This window comes from Loxodonta africana, chromosome 8, assembly GCF_030014295.1.
Source record: "Loxodonta africana isolate mLoxAfr1 chromosome 8, mLoxAfr1.hap2, whole genome shotgun sequence".
NCBI lineage: Eukaryota > Metazoa > Chordata > Mammalia > Proboscidea > Elephantidae > Loxodonta > Loxodonta africana.
This window is the reverse complement of record NC_087349.1, coordinates 20,205,286-20,223,261: the sequence shown is the minus strand read 5'-3', so window position 1 is coordinate 20,223,261 and position 17,976 is coordinate 20,205,286. Positions and strand designations below refer to the sequence as shown.

General features: G+C 38.7%; 1 protein-coding gene across 4 annotated transcripts in view; it reads left to right on the top strand.

The window, feature by feature from the left end:
- Nucleotides 1-17,976, top strand: part of NRF1 (nuclear respiratory factor 1) — a 158,028-nt gene that overhangs the window by 59,951 nt on the left and 80,101 nt on the right. For all 4 annotated transcript variants that reach the window (XM_003407273.4, XM_023544613.2, XM_064289738.1 and 1 more), the window contains 2 exons: nucleotides 10,651-10,882; nucleotides 16,315-16,429. In XM_003407273.4, coding sequence (XP_003407321.1) covers nucleotides 10,660-10,882; nucleotides 16,315-16,429 — 338 coding nt within the window. In that variant the 5' untranslated portion in view covers nucleotides 10,651-10,659. The remainder of the gene's footprint in view (nucleotides 1-10,650; nucleotides 10,883-16,314; nucleotides 16,430-17,976) is intronic.

Here is a 17,976-nt window from a genome sequence, read left to right as displayed (position 1 = left end):
CTCAGACTTTTAACATCTTAGACAGTGTCTTAGTCATCTAGTGCTGCTCTAGCAGACATACCACAAGTGGGTGGCTTTAACAAACAAATTTTTTCTCTCACAGTCTAGGAGGCTAGAAGTCCGAATTCAGGGCTCCAGCTCCAGGGGAAGGCTTTCTCTCTGTGTCAGCTCTGGGGGAAGGTCTTTGTCATCAGTCTTTCCCTGGTCTAGGAGTTTCTCAGTGCAGGGACCCTGGGTCCAAAGAATGCCGCTCCACTCCAGGTGCGTCTTTTCTTGGTGGCATGGGGTCCCTATCCTCTCTGTTTGCTTCTCACTTTTATATCTCAAAAGAGGTTGTGCCCCGCCTCATTATCATAACTGTCTTGAATCCTGCCTCATCAACATCATAGAGGTTAGGACTTGCAACACATAGGATAATCACATCAGATGCCAAAATGGTAGACAACCACATAATACTGGGAATCATGGCCTAGTCAAATTGGTGCACATTTTTGGGGAACACAATTCAATCTATAACATTAGGCAAGGACTGTGCTTTATTCACTTTTTAAATTCATATCCCCGGGGCCCAGTACACTACCTGGTTTACAGGAGACTTTCAGGGGTTATTTTTAAAATAAAACTATTGAGGATTGTGAAGTGTATGTGTGTGGCGGGGTGGTGGGGAGGGGGGATTCACTTTTGCCAGACTTGGGAATAGAAAATACAAAGGAATGACATGAAGAACACATTGTTTTGTTATTGTTTTAATCTAATTTAAGGAAGGTGAGTCTAGAGTGGTTTGGAAGAATAGGGATCAAACCTGGAGTTAGGGAGACTATATTACTGCCAGTATGAGAAAAAGTGGCAGTGGGAATGAAAATACATTTAGAAAGAAAATGTAACAAGATGAACAGACCATAGTGGGAGAAGAGAGAAAGGAGTCAAAGAATGCTGCACGGTTCTGAGCTTGAGAACAGTCTTCTACTTTTTTGTCTTCATATTTCCTCTTGGGCTAGCTAGGCGGTGGTAGGTACTGGCCCAGAAATTCATCCCCAGAGTCTTAGTGCAAGGCTAGGTAAAGCCTGGTAAAGAAAGCAGACTTTGGAAATGATGCAGCTTCATAAGGAAAGTAATTTGTGAGAGATTTCAATTTTAGTTATTCAATGAAGGATCTCAGTATTTCAGGATAAAATAAACAGATAAATGAAAAACTAAGAGTACATAGTTACTTAGGCAAAGCAGCATGTGTAAGCCTATTCTCTAAGCCTTTTTTGAGTCATCAAACTCAAGATTTTGTACTAAGCTTACATCAGTGTATGAAACAAACCCTAATGGTGGTCTTATAAAAATGCCCTTAGAATCACTTCTTTATTGAAGATATAAAAAGTCCACATCTGCTGTCTACCAGAGCTCTATGAATAATTTCTTATAAGTGCATATACTTTCTCCCCTTTATATTAATCAGGGTATGTATCAAACCATGTGAAATATTTCAGAGAATTTAATTCTGGGAATTGGTTACACTGGTGTTGGAAAACTGAAAGAGCAAAAGGTGGACACTGAGGTAATCCAGATATTAATTACTACAGGAAGCAGCTACCACCCCTAGGACTGGGTGAACAGAAGAGAAGAACCAAGGAGTCGGTGGGGCCCCATACCGCTGGTAATCTGACCAGGGTGGGATGCCAGCTGCTTGCTGGTGCTTATTTTCCAAGGGAGAAGGGGCACAGTTGCAGCTGGGGGATGAAGCTGTCTTCTCGCTGGAGCAACACTGATAAGAATGAAAACAGGAAGGAAACCCCTTCTTCCCTCCTCTTCCATTTCATTCTTTTGCCTTCCATTGACAGAATCTAACAGGAAGCTGGCAGGCAAGTCTGGAAAACATAGCTGGCTGACCCAGCCTGGAACTGTGTATAGGGCAGCTCAGAATGAAAAGAAGACAAAAAAAAGAGGGCATGGAGGTAAGAGACAAGAGATAGGTGGCCAGCACAAGCAACCATGAAGAGGAATTACAGAAACTGTAATTGCCTGGATTTACCTTTAGTCCTGACATCAGCAATGATATCCCTGGTTCCACATCCTCTTCTGAAACTAGCCTGAATTTCTGGCAGTTCCCTGTCAATATACTTCTGCAGCTGTTTTTGAATGATCTTCAGCAAAATTTTGCTTGTGTGTGATATTAATGATATTGTTCTATAATTTCTGCATTCACTTGGATCACCTTTCTTAGGAATAGGCATAAATACGGATCTATTCCTATCAGTTGGCCAGGAAGCTGTCTTCTGTATTTCTTGGTATAGACAAGTGAACACCTCCAACGCTGCATCCGTTTGTTGAAACATCTCAATTGATATTCCATCAATTCCTGGAGCCCTGTTTTTTGCCAGTGCCTTCAAAGCAGCTTGGACTTCTTCCTTCAGTACCATTGGTTCCCTATCATATGCTGCCTCTTGAAATGGTTGAACGTGGACTAATTCTTTTTGATATAATGACTCTGTGTATTCCTTCCATTTTCTTTTGATGCTTCCTGCGTTGTTTAACGTTTTCCCCGTAGAACCCTTCACTATTGCAACTCAAGACTTGAATTTTTCCTTCAGTTCTTTCAGCTTGAGAAACACCAAGCGTGTTCTTCCCTTTTGGTTTTCTATCTCCAGCTCTTTACACGTCATTATAATACTTTACTTTGTCTTCTCAAGCCGCCCATTGGAATCTTCTGTTCAGTTCTTTTACTTCATTTCTTCCTTTTGCTTTAGCTGCTCGATGTTCGTGAGCAAATTTTAGAGTCTCCTTTGACATCCATTTTGGTCTTTTCTTTTCCTGTCTTTTCAGTGATCTCTTGCTTTCTTCATGTATGATGTCCTTGATGTCATTCCACAGCTGATCTGGTCTTTGGTCATTAGCGTTCAGTGGGTCAAATCTATTCTTGAGATGGTCTCTAAATTCAGGCGGGATATACTAAAGATCCTGTTTTGGCTCTCGTGGACTTGCTCTGATTTTCTTCAGTTTCAGCTTGAACTTGCCTATAAGCCAATTGATGGTCTGTTCCAAAATTGGCCCCTGGCCGATGTAGTCAGTTTGATTCCTGTGTGTTCCATCTGGTGAGGTCCATGTGTATAGTCACCATTTATGTTGGTGCAAGAAGGCATTTGCAATGAAGAAGTTGTTGGTCTTGCAAAATTCTATCATTCCATCTCCGGCATTGTTTCTATCACCAAGGCCATATTTTCCAACTACTGATCCTTCTTCTTTGTTTCCAACTTTCGCATTCCAATCACCAGTAATTATCAATGCATCCTGATTGCATGTTCAATCAATTTCAGACTGCAGCAGCTGATAAAAATCTTCTATTTCTTCATCTTTGGCCCTAGTGGTTGGTGCGTAAATTTGAATAATAGTTGTGTTAACTGGTCTTCCTTGTAGGCGTATGGAATACCAGAAGGATGTTTACCTGTTTTATTGACTATGCAAAGGCAATTTGTGTGGATCATAACAAATTATGGGTAACATTGCGAAGAATGGGAATTCCGGAACACTTAATTGTGCTCATGAGGAACCTTTACATAGATCAAGAGGCAGTTGTTCCGGACAAACAAGGGGATACTGATTGGTTTAATTTCAGGGAGAGTGTGCGTCAGGGTTGTATCCTTTCACCATACCTATTCAATCTGTATGCTGAGGAGATAATCCAAGAAGCTGGACTATATGAAGAAGAACGGGACATCCGGATTGGAGGAAGACTTATTAACAACCTGCGTTATGCAGATGACACAACCTTGCTTGCTCAAAGTGAAGAGGACTTGAAGCACTTACTAATGAAGATCAAAGACCACAGCCTTCAGCATGGATTACACCTCAACATAAAGAAAACAAAAATCCTTACAACGGGACCAGTGAGCAACATCATGATAAATGGAGAAAAGATTGAAGTTGTCAAGGATTTTATTTTACCTGGATCCACAATCAACAGCCATGGAAGCAGCAGTCAAGAAATCAAAAGACACATTGCATTGGGTAAATCTGCTGCAAAAGACCTCTTTGAAGTGTTAAAAAGCAAAGATGTCACCTTAAAGACTAAGGTGAGCCTGACCCAAGCCATGGTATTTTCAATCACATCATATGCATGTGAAAGCTGGACAATGAGTAAGGAAGACCGAGGAAGAATTGACACCTTTGAATTGTGATGTGGCAAAGAATATTGAATACACCATGGACTGCCAAAAGAATGAACAAATCTGTCTTTGAAGAAGTACAACCAGAATGCTCCTTAGAAGCAAGGATGGCGAGACTATGTCTTCCATAATTTGGACGTGTTGTCAGGAGAGATCAATCCCTGGAGAAGAACATCAGGCTTAGTAAAGTACAGGGTCAGTGGAAAAGAGGAAGACCCTCAGCAAGATGGATTGACACAGTGGCTGCAACAATGGGCTCAAGCATAACAATGATTAAGAGCATGGCGTAGGACCAGGCAGTGTTTCCTTCAGTGGTACAGAGGGTTGCCACAGAAGGGACTGAATGGCACCTAACAACAACATCTTAGTTTATTTGTTTTTAAAGTTCATGTATTCATATGATAAAAGATCAAATTGAATGAAAATCTGTGGTCTTTGACCACAGTCTTCCCCTACTGATTAGCCCTACTGCTCAGAGGCAATTGCTTTAATTGTTTTGTTTATAGTATTATAAAACAATAATACCACCATGTATGTACCTGCCACTCACTATTGCTTGATTTATCTAACTTGGGCACTGCTGACTCCCTTCTATTAAAGATAAGGATTACTTACTTTCCCCTCTGTTTTTGATAGTTACATTGTAATGTTAAGTTCTTGTATCTACTCCCCATAGTATCTCCTGACTCACTCACTACATAAGGATTCCCCCAATTCTCCTCCCCTTTCCTGCTTCATCTTTGCTTTTACATTGTCATGGTGCATAACTTTTACATTCTGTATTGTATCATATTTAATTTTCAGTATTTTGTCTATAGTTAGAGTCTTAAAATGGAAAACAATAAACTGCATTTACATGACTAGAACTTTATAAATCTTTTTTCATTATAGAGGCTGGTGGCATGGGAGGATTTTTTCTTTTCCCATGTACAAATCAGATACCACCCGTAGGCTATTTGAAAGAGAATATTCCTAGGTCAAATGGATTCTCTTGTCTTAAGCTCCTTTAAGTTACTCAGAATTATGCCACGCTTTTTTTTTTTTTTTTTTTTTTTACCTTGCTTCTGTTTTCACCCTGACTTTCTTGTGCAGTCTTGTTTTTCCCTCCTGCTATGGTAATATTTTGATCTATTACCCTAGTGTCCCCCAAGAAGCACATCCTATCCTTCAGGCTTCTTTGAGAAAGGATTTTCTATTGAGTGAAATTTTTATCGTAGTTATGAAGTTTAGAGTCTGGATATGTCGAAAACTGTGAGTTGAGCCTCTCTTTGTTGTCCTACCCCTGGCTTGGACCCTAGGCGAGGTCTTGGTCTGAGACTTTCCCTTAGGCATTTCTGGTAGCTTTTCGTTTGATGTGATAATGTTATTGATTAGACTAATGCTTTCTTTTACATTTAGTTATACCTTGATTAGATTCCCTGGCCTGCTCTTCTTCTTACTTTGATTTTTAAAATACTGGACACTTATTCTCATCTATTATGTGTGTATTAGACTAAATTTAACTCTCTTGCACATTTCTTCCAAATTCCATTGGCTCCCTATGTGTTATTATTTTACAGTGTATTTCCTCCTTTATTTCTTCAATTGCTAGGCATTTCTTTCATATATATATTTTTCCTGATTATAAAAATAGTCAATTTCCATTGAGGAAAAATAAGGACAATCCTGGAAAGATTAAATAATGTTCATCTTAATTCCCGCCACCCAGAAATAACCACAGTTAACATTTAACTGTCTGTGTGTGGATATATTTCTAAGTATATTTTGTCTCATGGATGTGTAGTTCTTACCTGTTACCCCACTGTTGGACATTTAGACTGTTTTCAGTATCTTGGTGTTAAAAATAATGCTATAGAGAATATCTTAATGATTATCTTTGCATAAATATCGGTCTACATTTCTGATGATTTCTTTAAACTAGATTCATTAAAAAAATGTTAAGCATAAAGGGAGAATTAAGAAGACCAAAGATACAAGGGAAAGATTAGTCCAAAGGACTAATGGACCACAACTACCACAGTCTCCACCAGACAGAGTCCAGCACAACTAGATGGTGCCCAGCTACCACTGACTGCTCATACAGGGATCACAATAGAGGGTCTTGGACAGAGCTGGAGAAATATGTAGAACAAAATTCTTACTCACAGAAAAAAGACCAGACTTACAGGCTTGACAGAGACTGGAGAAACCCCAAGAGTATGGCCCCCAGACAGCCTTTTAGCTCAGTAATGAAGTCACTGCTGAGGCTCACCCTTCAGCCAAAGATTAGATAGGCCCATGAAACAAAACAAGACTAAAGGGGCACACCAGCCCAGGGGCACACCAGCCCAGGGGCAAGGACTAGAAGGCAAGAGGGGACAGGAAAGCTGGTAATAGGGAACCCAAGGTTGAGAAGGGGAGAGTGTTGACATGTCATGGGGTTGGTAACAAATGTTACAGAGCAGTATGTGTACTGATGGTTTAATGAGAAGCTAGTTTGTTCTGTAAACCTTCATTTAAAGTACAAAAAAAAAAAATTTATGCATAAATCTGCCTTCTTAAATAATGTTCTTAACAAGATAATATCTGGAAAAAATGGAAAAGATATACATTATTATAATTTTGGGGGAAATTACCTGTGATAATGGTATCCTGACACAATTTTCAGCTTACTTGTCCACTTGAAGATATATTTTTAGTTAGGTGCACTCAAAGTATAGTTCCCATTTCAGATTAGGAAATGTTCAGTTAACATTCTTTCATAACCATGTTTCTGTGTTTAGTAGTTCATGAGCTACTCAACTCTCAAGCTTTGGATCCCTGTGTATTGACTACAGCTTCCAGTGTGCTCTGGGACAGGAAAATATGTTTTTCTCTGTTCTCTCCACTTGATCTTTCAGTCCCACCCTTCCTGTCCCAGAATAGCAAAGGTAGGAACCCCTGTGTACCAAGCTGCCCGCCTCCCCCCCCAGAAATACTTTGTAGTTCATATAACAAAGAAGGAAATTTAGATGAAACATGTATTGATGAAGCACATATTGAGCCCCAAGGTGATGTTCCGCACAGAGGTTTTGGAAAAACCGTTATCATGTTAAGTTATTGTTTTGGTGAATGATTTTTTTAATAAAAAGAAAATGTTTGTGTTAAGGAATCCTCTGAACCACTGGCTCTGGGCTACAGATGGCTAGATAGGCCATTTTATTTAGGTGTGATGTTGAGAGTCACAGGTTATGTGTTGCCAGCGGTCTCATGTTACTATTCACATCAGTTCAGAGAAACCACTATCGGATCCATGTGCTGGCTCTCCATTTTGTGTGCTGCCATGAAGTTATGGGCGGGGCCTTGGTTTCTTATAGTTCCCTGATGTCTACATTAAAGATGAAGAAATTTAGGCCCAGTGTTTGTGAGCCTCATCAGGTAATGAGTCAAGACAATCAGAAAGACCTAGGAATCCTGGCATCATCAGAAAATTAACATTGAGCACTTGTGTGTGTTGCGGGGGAGGGGGGCACCGTGCACCTCACTTCGTCTGGATAATCTCATTAATCCCCATGTCATCCTTGTGAGGATAGGTACTATCATTCTCTCCATTAAAAACCAAAAAAGATGAAATTGAGGCTTAGCAGTTAAGTAACTTGTCCAGGGGTTCTGGATATGTGGTTAATAGGCTGTGGTGGTTTTTAAAATTCAGATTATCTACTATGTTGTCATCTGTTAGTAGTTCCTATCAATTTTGCAGCTACAGAACCTGACTTTTCATGGATGAAAGCTAATACTTCCCAAAAATTGACTAGGGGGGAATGTGGTGATCTCCAGCAATATGTGTATGTCATCATGTCTGGCTTTAAGACAGCCTGTTTTATGGCTTATCTTATGAAAACACTGAAGCCATGATTTGCAGATAACCCACTCTGGTTCACAGAAGTCTAAGGTACCTTCGTCTCTGCTTTCTGTAGGGTGTGCTGAATAAAACTGGCTAGGCTGAAGGATGGGGTGGGGAAGGGAGGTGAAAGGGATAAGGCACCGGGCTGGAGTGACAAGCCTGTGAAGCAGACAGCCCTATTGATTTATGCTGTGAATTGCATTCTGGAGAAGAGAATTCAAATCTATTATGCCAAGTGCATAGCGTACAAATCCTTTTGAAAAGCAGTTAGATGGCATCTAATCCCAAATCATTTAAAAACAATTTTGAAGTAACGGGAATTCTAAAATGCCCTAAAGCAGTTTGTCTCTTAGACTAGAAGAACAGTGAAATGGATGGAAAAATAGTGTTTTAATGGTACTTTCCTCTCATATATTATGTTTAATCGTGTATTAAATTGCAGTTCAGATATGTACAAATCTGGAGCAAGGATGTATTTCCTTGGATATTCACAGCAAAGGTAGGATATGGAAAAATCCTTAAGGCAGCACTATCAGATACCTCTCTTTAAAAAAAAAAAAATTATTCTGGCATAATTACAGATTTATGGAAAAAGTGCAAGAATAATACAAAGAATTCTCATATGCCCCTCACTCAAACCAAAAAACAAACACACTGCTGTCAAGTCAATTCCGACTCAGACGCTGTAGGACAGAGTAGAACTGCCCCGTAGGGTTTCCAAGGCTATAAATCTTTACAGAAGCAGACTGCCACATCTTTCTCCTGCAAAGCAGCTGGTGGGTTCGAACCTTTCAGTTAGCAGCTGAGCACTTTAACCACTGCACCACCAGAGATCCTTGCCCTCCACCCAGATTTCCCAAATACTGACATTTTACCACATTTTCTTTATCCTTTTCTCTACTAAATACATATTATTTTACCAGGTACTTCTCAAAAAGCTCCATCTGAAGGAACAAGGATGCATGTTCCTGAAGGTCATATGCCACAGGGAGACAGGACAGGGGAGTTGACCTCAAGCAGAAAAGAAAGCGTAGAAAGGGGTTTAAATCCTGACTCAGTGATTCCTAATCTTCTGGGATTTGTGGCACCCTGTGATGGTTTTATTTTATAGTTAAAATAAATTTTATTTTGAAACACAGGATACTCTTTGAGGTAGTTGGATATTCCCAGAGTAAAATCACTGGGTTAGAAGGATGAATTGTGATGTGTAGAGTGGTATGAGAGTGAAAACAGACAGTTAAAAGAGCAAAAAAAAAAAAAAAAAAAAGACTAGAAAAGCACAAGAATTTAAAACAGGAATGAAGAATGTCAGGAAAGTAAAAGTGTGGTCATCTCCATGAAAACAGCTAATGGGAAGAAGGAAGACAAAGCAGGAGGAAGCTTAAGAATGCAGGTCACTCAGAGGAACAAAGCATTTTAGATGTCCTCCAAGAAGGAAAAGGAGAGTTTTACCATAGAGTGGAATGAAAATGAGGGAAGGATTTTAGGAGAATAGATGATTATGTTCTTTTTTGTTGTAGCCATAAAGGTCACATTTCTGCCCTTAGATGGCCACTGTTTTGTTTTTAACTCCGGATATGCAGTACTGTATAATACTACATGATAGTCAAGGTTCAAATCTGTGGTGTGGCTTTATACAAGTGGGGATAATATTAGTGTGCAAGTTAAACACTTAGCTTTCAATGAGTCAAAATTTAAGATAGGTATACTCTTTGACCTTTGACCTAGCAATTTTTACCTTTAAGAATTTAAGGAATAATAAGTAGGCAACGTTTAATATGCAAGAATGTTCACTGCACTGATGTTTATAATAGCAAAACATAAGCTATGTAGCAGTAGGCAATTAGTTATTTAAATTATGGCATGATCCATACAATGAAGTATTTGCTTGCAGCTATTTAAAAAGGATGTAGTAGATCTGTATGTTTGATGTGTCAAAATGTCCAGATATATTGTAATATGAAGAAAGCAAACTATGGAACAGTGTGTGTAATACGAGCCTATTTTTATTTTAAATCTATAGATGCGTATGCTCCCAGAAATATTTTTTAAGGATAACCAATTTCTCTGTAGTTAGAGAACAAATCTTTAACTCACTATTTTATGAGTTCTGCATTGTTTTAGGGGTTACAAGAAGCACAGTTCTATAAGCAGAAAAAAACAATTTGAATAATGGCATTTTTGGAAAAAAATGTTTAACTCCCGTTTTAATTTGTCTTTGAAATAAAGAAATACAAAGAAAATGTTAAGTATTTCTCCTGTTTACTTACTAAGTGTTTTTATGTTCACAGTGTCAAACGCTAGTCACTGGGATATTTTAATGTCTTTATTGTTATTTTTAAATATCTTTTTATTGTTGTATGTCATATCAAAGATATTGTCTTGTGACCTGACGTATAAAATTAGTATAGTTAATTCCCATCAAAATGGATTCACAAAAGGAATATTCCATTTCTATGTTACATTTGAATGTTTCTCCCCGTTTCCTATGACGTGGTACCGTGAGGTTGGTCGTGAAATTAGAGGCTTGTCAAAGTTTTCCTGCTCTTGAGGAAAATGCCTCTTAGTTTGAGCGTTGTTTTATATTATACACTAAATCCTGTTCTCTTGGCTGTTTCTTGCCTTTTTTCCTGACAGTGGATCTTCATGGAGGAACACGCAGTGACCCAGACTGAACACATGGCTACCATAGAAGCCCATGCAGTGGCCCAACAAGTACAGCAGGTCCATGTGGCCACCTACACTGAACACAGTATGCTGAGTGCTGATGAGGACTCGCCTTCTTCTCCCGAGGACACCTCTTATGATGATTCAGACATACTCAACTCCACAGCAGCTGATGAGGTAACAGCCCATCTGGCTGCTGCAGGTAATGTTAATTGTGTTGGAAGTTCTTCATTTTTTGCTTGTGTGCCCCATAGGGTTTCCAAGGACCAGCTGGTGGATTTGAACTGCCAGCCTTTCGGTTAGCAGCCTGAGCTCTTAGCCACTTTGCCACCAGGGCTCCACTTAACTTAGAGTACCATGCATATCTGAAAGAACCTAGGATTCAGACACTCTCACATTTGTTTTCATTACAGGTTTTTTTCAAGCCTCGCATTTATAACTTGAACCTGTATTGAACTGAGATCAGTTTGAGAATCATTTACTATTTTAGTGTTAATGATTTTGGGTTTTTTTCATCCATTCCAATAATCTTTTCGCTTTTACCTGAAGCATTTAGTCTGTTTACATTAAATATACTTACTGATATATTTAGGTTTAAATTTACCTTCTTTACGATATACATTCTGTCTATCCTGTCTGTTCTGTATTTCGTTTTCCTTCATTTTTTCTTTTGGAGTGATCGAAAAGTTTTTCTTTTTTTTTGTTGATATAAAGAAACTTCTTGTTGGAAGTTGTGTTCACTTTTGCTATTTGATACTCCTAGAAATTATAGCATACATCAAAGTCTTACATGACTGATACCTTCATCTTCCTCCTGGACAATACAAGGAGCCCCGGTGGTACCGTGGTTAAACACTCGGCTATGAACTGAAAGGTCATTGGGTTGAATCCACCAGCCACTCCACAGGAGAAAGATGTGACAGTTTACTTCTGTAAAGATTTACAGCCTTGGAAACCCTAATGGGAAGTTCTGCTCTGCCATATAGGGTTGCTGTGAGTCAGAATCAACTCAACGGCAGTGGGTTTTTTGGTGTGGACAAGTGTCTTAGAACGTGTGAATTTCATCCCTTGCTCTGACCTATATGTTAATTGTTGTCCTGTGTATTTTGAGCCCCATAAAACATTATTTTGTTTTATACATAGTTAATGTTTTTTTTTTTTCTTGCATCTCCAGCCCGTCTTCTGAGGAGTTTTTCTTCTGCCTAAAGACATCATTTAGCATTAACTTCAGCATGGGTCTGCTAGTAACAAATTCTCTCAGTTTTGTCTGTCTGAGAATGTCTTTATTTAACCTTTGATCTTGAAGGGTGCTTTCACAGGGTACGCAGTTCTAAGCTGGCAATTACTTTCCTCATTTTGAAGATACTGTTTCAGTGTCTTTGGTTTCCACTGTTGCTATGGAGAAGTCAGCCCTTTCGTTCTGACACTTGCTCCTTTGAAGGTTATCTCGCCACACAGATCCCTCCCCCACAGCTGCTTTTTGAAGCTTTCTCTACCTTTAGTTTTTGTGATGTATCTGGCTATGGGTTTCTTCTTATTTATTCTGTTTAGGCTTATTTGGACAGTGTGAATCTGTAGATTGATGACTTTCATCAATTCTGGAAAATCTTAGCCATTAACTGCTCAGATTTTGCTTCTGCTCCATCCTAACTCTTTTCATTCTGTGACTCAAATATGTTAGTCTTCCTCACTGAATCCTTTATATCTCTTACCCTTTATTCTGTACTTTTTGCTTCATTCTGTGTGGTTTCTTCTGTCTTCCAGTTTATTAGTTTTCTCTTCAGCTGTGTCTATCTAAACTACTTTTAAATCTGTCCATCAGGCTATAATTTTGGAGTTTTTTCCCTCTTAAACAAACAAACAAAAAAACCCAGTTTTAGAAATTCTGGTACCCCCCACCCCCAAATTTGCACACTAACTGTTTCCAGTTGTAATAGGAAAAGAAATTGTTTTTAAAAAATCTCAAATAAAGCAAGCATTATGATCTTACGACCCAGCTAGTACTTCTCTGAAGTACTTGTGGGTCTGTGTCTGTTATATGTTGTTAGTGCTTTTCTCGTTCATGTTGGCCTTTTCCACACAGACTGGTTATATTTGAATGAATTCTGGATGGTATTTTGGGTTCTAAGATAATGTTATCTTCCCCTAGAGAGGATTTTCGCTTGCTTCTGCTGGATGCCTGAGGACACTAACAATACTGGATCATTGCAACCCAATATAAGGTCTAGGAATTTTCTGGGCCACTAAACGACTTAAAGCTGGGCTGTATTCCATGGGAGGACTGATTTGCTTAGTTTATCTCATTGCTAGTGTGCAGTCCGTTATGGTTCTAACTCTTAAACAGGGTAGTTTACCAGGGCTTCCACAATTGGTAAAACCGGGACTCTAACTTTTGTCCTTTTGATCCCTCAAGACTGACAGAGTGTTGCTCAGCTGACCTTCTGGATGACAGACAGCCTGAAGCAGAAACAGCTCAGATGCCTGTGTTGTTTCTGCATCTTGGCCTGATGATTTCCTACTCTCTTGTTTGTTGTTTGATGCTTTTAAGATTATTTTTGCTGTTTTTTTGTTTTTGTCCAGCTTTCATAGTTGTCCTTAGCAGGAATGTTGGTCTGAATTGCCTAGTCTGCCACTACTAGTAGACGTCAAGTCACTTAAAGTTTCTCATCTGTATAATAAAGGTATTGGACGGGGTCGATGTTTCTCGAACTTTTAAAAACTGTAACCCATAATAAGAATATATTTTATATCGCAATTCAGTATACACATACAAACTTAAAAAGTGAAGCTGAGTGGCAAAGCACATTCAAAACAAAGGTCTCACAGAGCAGTATTTATCTGTATCGTGTATGATAGATGCACTGTGATATTTCCAGTTCTTTCTTGTTAAAAACAATTCTGCTTTTAATCCCTAAATTGATTTCAGGAACCACAATTGGAACGACGTTGGTGAGATGATGTGTGAGAAATCTTTTAATTTTAAAAAGCTGTGATTTCTTTGAGTAAGACTTACAGTCGTAGTTTACTAGGTTGACTTTGGCTTCACCCCTGCAGCAGTAGAAATGCTCCTCACAGCAGCTGACCTTCGTTTGAATTTTGGGGTGAGCTTTTGTTCAGAAAAGCAGAACCGTAATCTCAGTATAAGAAATTTTCCAACTTCCAAGGCTAAGCCAGTGTAAAGACTGTTCCTTAGCAATCGGCTCATTTCCTTCTCCAAATCCAGAGTGAATACAAATCCTGCCAGTCACAGAAGAAGAAACAAAGTTTTGTTTTTTTCTCCCTGAGCTGAGATTTTAAATTCTAAAAAAGGTTGCTAACAGATGGAAGGACCTGGAAGGAAGCAGGATTAAGCATTAGAATGATTTTAGATAATGGCATAGACTCGGGCATACATTATGAGGGAGCTTTTAGAATTTATTTTGGAAGAGCTGACCTAAATGGTAGATTGCTCTGGAGAGAAATCACTGTAATAGCTATACTGTGTTTATATCACATATAACCAGCTAAGCAGACAGCCTGGACTTTCCTAGAAAAGTCCAGTTTTTAAATATCCCGACATTTTTCATTACTTCCCCGCCCCCTCCTATATAATTATACTTCTTAGATGACATGCCCCTGTTTCTGGTTTAGAACGTCTGGGCTCCATCCTACAACTCCCCAACACGTCTAATGGCTACCCAGTAAACATTTGTTTTAAAAATGAAGACACTTCTAAATGGGTACAGTAGATCAACTGTGATGTCCTTTTCTACAGCTCTGTGAATAAAAACTAAAAAGTTTTTAAAAAGCGCTCTCCTTCCTTAGAAAGTTTTGTTTTATTCTCTTTGTTATTTCCAGTGTATGTGTCAGGCCGTGGTGAGAAGACTTCATGTAAATCATGCCTGGGTGTCTAGTACTGTATAAGGAGGTTTTTTTTTTTTTGGCTAGTTCAACTTTTTAAATAAGGAGTTTTCAATCTTAAAAGATATTTTGGAAAAGCTGATAGGAAATCTAATTATCAGAAATGGCCCAAAATACTGTATTTCTTAGTATATGCTATACTTAAGGGGCGGAAGGCAGATATAATGAAGGACGACCTTATCACTGTCAGTTATGCACCGTGTATTTATAGAAGAGTGAATTTAAAAATAAGACCGTTTGAAATGTTTATAAAATATGTTTTGTGAAATTCTTATCCTTCCCAGAAGAGGGCATCCTAACATAATGAATCCAGGTCGACTTTCCTAGGGAAGAAGATGCTTTGGGACATGGCTTTGCTGTATTCCTGTATTGCAGTGTCACAGTATTAGATCAGGAAAGGGTTTTAATCCACCCCCTTCCTGTGGTAGGTGTGGAAACTGAGGCCCCACTGGTAGAAATTATTTACCATTTAATCATTCAACAATTATTTATCAAGGGATTACTATATAACAGGAGTAATTCTGAGATCCTGTGACAAGACAGACTAGAGCTTGTGCATGAAGGAGCTTACAGTCCATTTTGGTGGGGAGGGGTACAAATATTAAAGTAAAATAATTTTGGAAAGCAATGAATGCTCTATAGGAAATAATGAGACGATATTTTTGGTTTAAGGTTTAAAGATTATCTTGGCAATAGTTTTGGGGGTTCATCCAACACTCTGGCTCCAGAAAGTCTGTATTCCATTATAATTTGAAATTCTGTTCTGCATTTCCCCCCCTTTGATCAGGATTCTTATACAGAATCTTTGCTCAAAATGTTCAGTAATGGTAGCTGGGCACGGGAGGCTTGTTTTGATTGAGCCACTTAGAACATGTATACCAGCACAAATATGAGCAATCCAGCTTAATTTTCACTTAACCCTTTTACAGGGTTTTCAAATAAGGAAGAAGGTGGAATATCTGTTTTAAAAAATAAAAAGGAATGTCCTCAATCTTTTGAGATCTCAGGAACCAGAGACTCCAATAGTTCCTTAGGGCCTACCCTTCATTTCGGCTCTTAGTTTCAGGGTCAAGCCAGACCAGCTTTTATTAACATTTTCTCCTTGGAGTGGGAAAGTTTTCATCTCTTTCCTGCCAGGATGCTTTCATCAGCTTGACCTTGTAGTGATCACCTCTGTTTTTGGCACAATTCCCAGGCATTCAGGACAAAGTTTTCCAGTTAAGATGGTATTCTTCCAGATAGCTCTCTGAAGGTTGTTGTTGGAGTGTCTGTTATGGTGTTTACCTCTGCCTTTCTTAACTTGGCAGTGTCTTGGAGCAATGAAAAGAGGAGCACAAGCATGGAAGTGAAATTTGAATCTGTAATTTTTTTTCAGTTTTGGCAAACCCTTCAATGCTGCAACTTCCCCTAGCACCTCTGAGGATACTGCCTTAACAGCAACAACATGCTGGCAAAACAAAAACATATAAAAAGCCCATATAAAAAACAAACAAACAAAAAACATTATACAGAATTCAAGCCGGTGTGTGGTGGGGAGATGTAAGTCTTTCACTTTTTATAAAGACCCACTGTGAGTTTTATTGGTCGATTAAAATATGATTCATGTTAACAGTGGTGAAGTATACTTGTAAGATCGGGAGCAGTCTGTATTTATTGACAACATGTTGCACCTTTAGTTGTTTTCTGTCTTTTAACAGGCTCTGCCAACTCTCAGCACATCTATTATTATTTCAGGTCCTGTGGGAATGGCAGCTGCTGCTGCTGTGGCAACAGGAAAGAAAAGGAAACGACCTCACGTGTTCGAGTCTAATCCGTCTATCCGGAAGAGACAGCAAACACGCTTGCTTCGGTGAGGGCTCCCTTATCCATGTCGTAGCTGTTCTATTTCATATACATCATGTGTGGGTGACAGGACATATGCTGTTTGGTTCATCAAGGACACCAGCTTGGATTCCTTGATGACAGAATTAGACTTTAGAGTAGTCCTACAGAATTAAATAGATGAAAACCTAAAAATAGGGTTTAACCAATGTATAATATTCATCCAGAGAAAATTTGTGTGTCTGCAATGTGCCAGGCATTGTTCTAGGCATTGAGAATATAATGGTGAACAAAACAAAGTCCCTTAAACATCTTAATATTCTAGTGGAGGGAGAAATAAACAGGTAATATGTCAGGTAAGCACTATGGAAAAAAAAAATACAGCGGAGTTAGGAAAATAGAAAAGTGGGGGGGTGGGGGAGATAAAGTGATTTCTGTTTTCTATAAGGGTGGTCTGGGAAACCTCTTTTTTTGGTATATGCTCTATTGCTCATTGTCATTCTTCTGAAGAGTCTGTAGGTTTGCAATAGAAAGGTTACACAGGTGTCATATATTGAAGACATAGAATTTTGACGGGTTGCATAACATGCGTTCATGTAGTATAAATTTAGTCTGTAAAATGTTCTAGAAGTTTTTCTTTGTAGTGTTCTACATAGTATATCCAAATTTTCCAGATTTATATTATAATATTATATCCAAGTGGAGGGGCCAGCCCATATAAATGATACATAACAAAGTCTGTATTAAGGATATAAAAAGCAGATCATAAGAAACTGAAGTGATTTCACCCAGAGAGGAAAAACCTACAAGTATTTATTAGTAGCTTTCAGCATACAAAGAAGTTACCTATCGCTAGATGAGCGGTTTTTCCCACTTCCTCTAATGACGTTACAGTCAGGTGGAAGTAGAGTGTACTACCTGTAGGAGTATCATTGCTATAAGGGGCACAAACACGAAAGCACGTACTTTTAGAAGGAAAACTTTAGGTACATTGGCTTTGCTTCAGTTGAATTGGTGTGACTCACCAGTCCTTTGAAAGGATAGACTGTGTTCCCAGAAGAATTATGGAACATGGAACTTTAAAATAATCTCCAAGGATTTCAAAGGAAAAGCCCAGCATTTCTGCTTCATCCAATGTTGATATATTTGAAAAAACGTTTTTCATTCCATCCTCATTTGTAAAACACTGCAGGACTGAGAATTAGATATTGTTTATACCACAAAGAAAACCTGGATGCTAAAACATTTTTAAACTACCATTTTGGGTAAATTATGTCAATGAAACATAAACATTGACTATATCAATCAGAGAAATTAGAAACAAGTCATTTGATCCCCTTTTGTTAATGTGGGGATGATCTAACGAAGCCTGTAGGAGGAGGTCTCAGCAGTAATCTTTATTATTGTAAGTAGCAGTGAGGAAAAAACCCCTTTGGTGTTGTCAGATCAAGAAGGACAATACCCCCCATGGTCAGCATTCTGTCACGGCTGTGTCCCAAGGCAAACCCTCGGTAGACTCATGTTATCAATGGACCAGTCATTGTTTCTGTTTTTTAATTGTGGTAGATTATACAC